The sequence below is a fragment of the Mus pahari genome, chromosome 17 (assembly GCF_900095145.1).
Source record: "Mus pahari chromosome 17, PAHARI_EIJ_v1.1, whole genome shotgun sequence".
Taxonomy (NCBI): Eukaryota; Metazoa; Chordata; class Mammalia; order Rodentia; family Muridae; genus Mus; species Mus pahari.
The window spans coordinates 2,470,552-2,474,265 of NC_034606.1; the positions used below are offsets into that span (position 1 = coordinate 2,470,552).

Here is a 3,714-nt window from a genome sequence, read left to right on the forward strand (position 1 = left end):
CTCTCTCTAGTTTCTTTTTGGAAGATGGATGTAATGACTATAGTGTCCTCAGTGAACAGCGGTGGTACCTTGGCTAGCACAGGATGCTCAGATTCATTGCTCAGGAACTTGAATTTGTAGTGCAACATTGACAAGAGCAGCTGAGGACACTATACATTCTAACTCCAATATAGGTAGTAAGAGGAAGTGGGTTGGCTCAGGCTCATCTATTTCCAAATTAATGGTTAGCATTGTAATGCATATGATCAGTACACAAGGTCTGCATGTATTTTAATTTTGGAAAATGGCTATCTGTGAGAGGAGTGGATTGAGAGTAGAGAGTATACACTTTCACTTCACCTATCATTTAATTTTTAAAAAGTGCTTAAAAGGCTTTACTTTGTATAAAGTGTTATGTCAGTTAAATAAGCGTGCGTGTGTGTATGTGTGTGTGTTGTATGTGTGTGTCGTGTGTGTGTCCGTGTGTGTGTCTGTGTGTGTGTGTGTGTGTGTGTATTTGTGTGTATCTCCCCACAATTTTCCGTGTTTTAACTGGTCTCATATATTAACTCTATTTTGGAAAAAATGATCTAATCTTATTTTATTGTACAGGATATGAGCAATAACAAACATACAGTTTGAGAACTGCTCTGAATTGTCAAGCTTTGCATTTGGGAACTCTATGTGAGTCTTTAGATCCAGCTGTTGCCGAGATATTTCTTTCCATTGCTGTAAATTTTGTCTTAAAGCCACTGGCTGATTGTTCCTGAGGTGTGCACATGGCAGACATTTCATAGTATCTGTAGGAAGTTGGGTAGATCGTTTTATGTCTTTGTGTCCAGTAGTAAGATCCACATTTCTGAATTGTTTGCTTATGTATTGAAAACAAGAATTTAAAAACTCAAGACATCTTATATTGGCAGAGAAAATTCATTGCCTCTGTATTGTGATTTGTCAGGAAATAGTGAATCATTTTCTTTTATATTATTTGTAACTATGGTATATTTATTTAAAGTATTTGAGACTATGCAATTAAGATCTACTTGTTTCTATTTCCTTTAATTTATCCTGGAGTTTGTCCAAGTTGAATTTTACTGAGTTGTTTATCCCACTAGTTACACTAGGATTTATTTTTCCCTAGAGAATAATGTTTGGATTGATAGTTTCTAAACATATTTTGTAAAATGAACATATATTCAGACCAAGATTTCTGAATATAAGACATTTGCCACATAAATGGCCAACATAACTCTTAAAATGCAACTTTGGTTATATTTTAAGACAAATCTAGGATATGTTATATATTTTACTATTATTTTTATATTGAGCCTCTTTGTTTTAAATAAATGTGCAGTGGTATAAATCACAAGGAAAAGTTACACTTTTATTGTGTATTTTCACTGGCATTTTAATGAGTCCCCCAAGTAGCTTTAAGTTGTAAAATCTATTGATCTTTAAAATTTCCTGAAGCAAAGATGCCATAACCTGAAGACTCGATGAAATGTATAATAGAAACATGACATTTGTTACTTACCTAGCTTGCTAACTGGTGAGATATAATTTAATCTTTGACAAAAGAAAGAAAAGCCTTTTCTATTGACATTGTTACATTAACAATAGTAGGACCATTGTATCAGCTACTATGTATTGCCAAATCATTTTCAGTTTGCTTAATTTAGTTAAAATATTAATTTAAAAGAGGTGTAACAAGCCATACTGTTTTGATTGGTATAACTGAAAAATAAAACCGTCAAAGTATCATGTATATATGGCATAATTATCTTGTTTAGTATTGAATAGTAATGTGCAGAATGTATTTTCTTTGATTATAAATCTGAAGAAGACAGTTACTCTCCAACCTAATAAATGCATAATAATTAAATATTTTAAAATTGGCCTATGGATATGTTTTTATTTGTACCAGTGTAATCCATTGGGAACCTTTTTCTTTTTTCAACATCTGATGGTTTGAAATTTAAAGTCCTGTATAACGGAGCTAAATATATTCTGAGATTAAAAAAAAGTCTCATTTGAACTGAGCATCCCCTTGGTAATTTCAGCTTACAGGAATGAGGTTCTTTTAGGATCATGGCTTTTACTGTGCTCCAGTGCCCAGGGCTGTATCAGGATGAAAGTACAGCATCTAGGTTCATGACACTAGGTTCACATAGATGTCCCAGGTGTTTGTGTTCTTTATTAGTGGTAGTAGTTGTAGAATTTTTATTTGTTTAGGAATACAGATAGAAATTTGAGAAAGAGATTTAGAAAATGATGCACAATATAATTAAATACTGTTTTGTGAATTCTGTCTGATTTGCTTACTCTTCCATTGTTTTTTTTTTTTTTTTTTCCCGAGACAGGGTTTCTCTGTGTAGCCCTGGCTGTCCTGGAACTCACTTTGTAGACCAGGCTGGCCTTGAACTCAGAAATCTGCCTGCCTCTGCCTCCCGAGTTGTTCTGATCAGTACAATTTTACTTATTTGGTGTAAAGAATGCTTTGTTCATTGTACATTCATCTTCTAATTTATTCCCTCTAGTGCATTAGGAGGATCATAGCTCAAGGGTAAATTTCGGTAGAATTCTTTGATGCTGATGAGTGTTGGCGAGCTGTGGTGGCTGTCTTACTGTATTTATCTATTTCATTGTCTGGCCTGCTAATAGAGGTAGAGCAGTATGATGTCTTCCCATTGCTCTTGGGACTTTGTCTTTCTTAGAGAGGGCTATGCTCATTTGAAGCCATGTTGCTAGGCTGCTGTAGGGGATGTTTTTCTTTCCCTTTAAAACAAAATTTAGCATTTTAACAATTTATATACTTCAGTGCCTTCAAATGTTTTTATAATGTGGCAATTATAATCCCTTTTTAATTTTAGAACATTTTCAAAATAAAAAAAATAATTTTAGGAGTATGGGGAAATGCTTCAGGTAGTAAAGTGCTTTCTGTGAGTTCTGGATATGGTGATGCATCTGTGTAATACCAGCTTCCCTGATGGAGTGGAATGGGGCTGGAGCTAAGATAGGAAGATCCTTGGTACCTGCCAGTCTAGCTAAATCAGTAAGTTTCAGGTTCAGTAAGTGGTCCTGCCTCAGAAAATAAGGTACAGAGTGATTGAGGAAGACATCTGTTATTGGCTTCAATCTTCACTATCCATACACGTGTACACATGTATGCACGTATATGAACATATACATGACTGTGTATACACATGCATACCACACATACAAACCATGTGAATGTATACCTTTTCCCTGTTTTGTAGTACAATTCCTCTAGTATGTTGTGTATAAACACTGTTTACTTACTGATTTGTATTTTTCTTTTTACTTTCATGTATAGGGCCAAAAGATCTCAGACTGTTGTAACTGAGGGTATTTTTGAGCTCCCAAATCTCACAATTCAAGCTACAAGAGCACAGACACTTTTGTTGCAAGCAATTTATCAGAGTTGGTTTCATGTTGGAAATGTCAGTTCTTCAACAGTAAATGAAGTTTTGATGAATGAAGCCTTCCAAATGACAGGTAAGAGCACACTTTTCATCATGAGGAAAGTCTGGTGGAGATGAGATTTATCCTTTCCTTTTAGATGTTCTGGTTTATTGAAATATTAGTTTTCAAAATAGTTTTTAATGATCTTTACATTCCACCCATTTATATCTGTGGTAATGTACACCACGTCTTCTCTAATATTTGTTTTCTCTATTTCATCTTGTTAGTTTGGCTAAAGATTTATCAATCTTG

The 3,714-nt window shown here is 34.3% G+C and overlaps 1 protein-coding gene across 6 annotated transcripts in view; it reads left to right on the plus strand.

The window, feature by feature from the left end:
* Positions 1 to 3,714, plus strand: part of Vps13b (vacuolar protein sorting 13 homolog B) — a 529,582-nt gene that overhangs the window by 81,841 nt on the left and 444,027 nt on the right. For all 6 annotated transcript variants that reach the window (XR_003845462.1, XM_021217240.2, XM_029548110.1 and 3 more), the window contains exon 17: positions 3,314 to 3,495. Coding sequence is in view for 5 of the 6 variants with exons in the window: in XM_021217240.2 (XP_021072899.1) it covers positions 3,314 to 3,495 (182 nt within the window). In the remaining variant the exon portion in view is untranslated. The remainder of the gene's footprint in view (positions 1 to 3,313; positions 3,496 to 3,714) is intronic.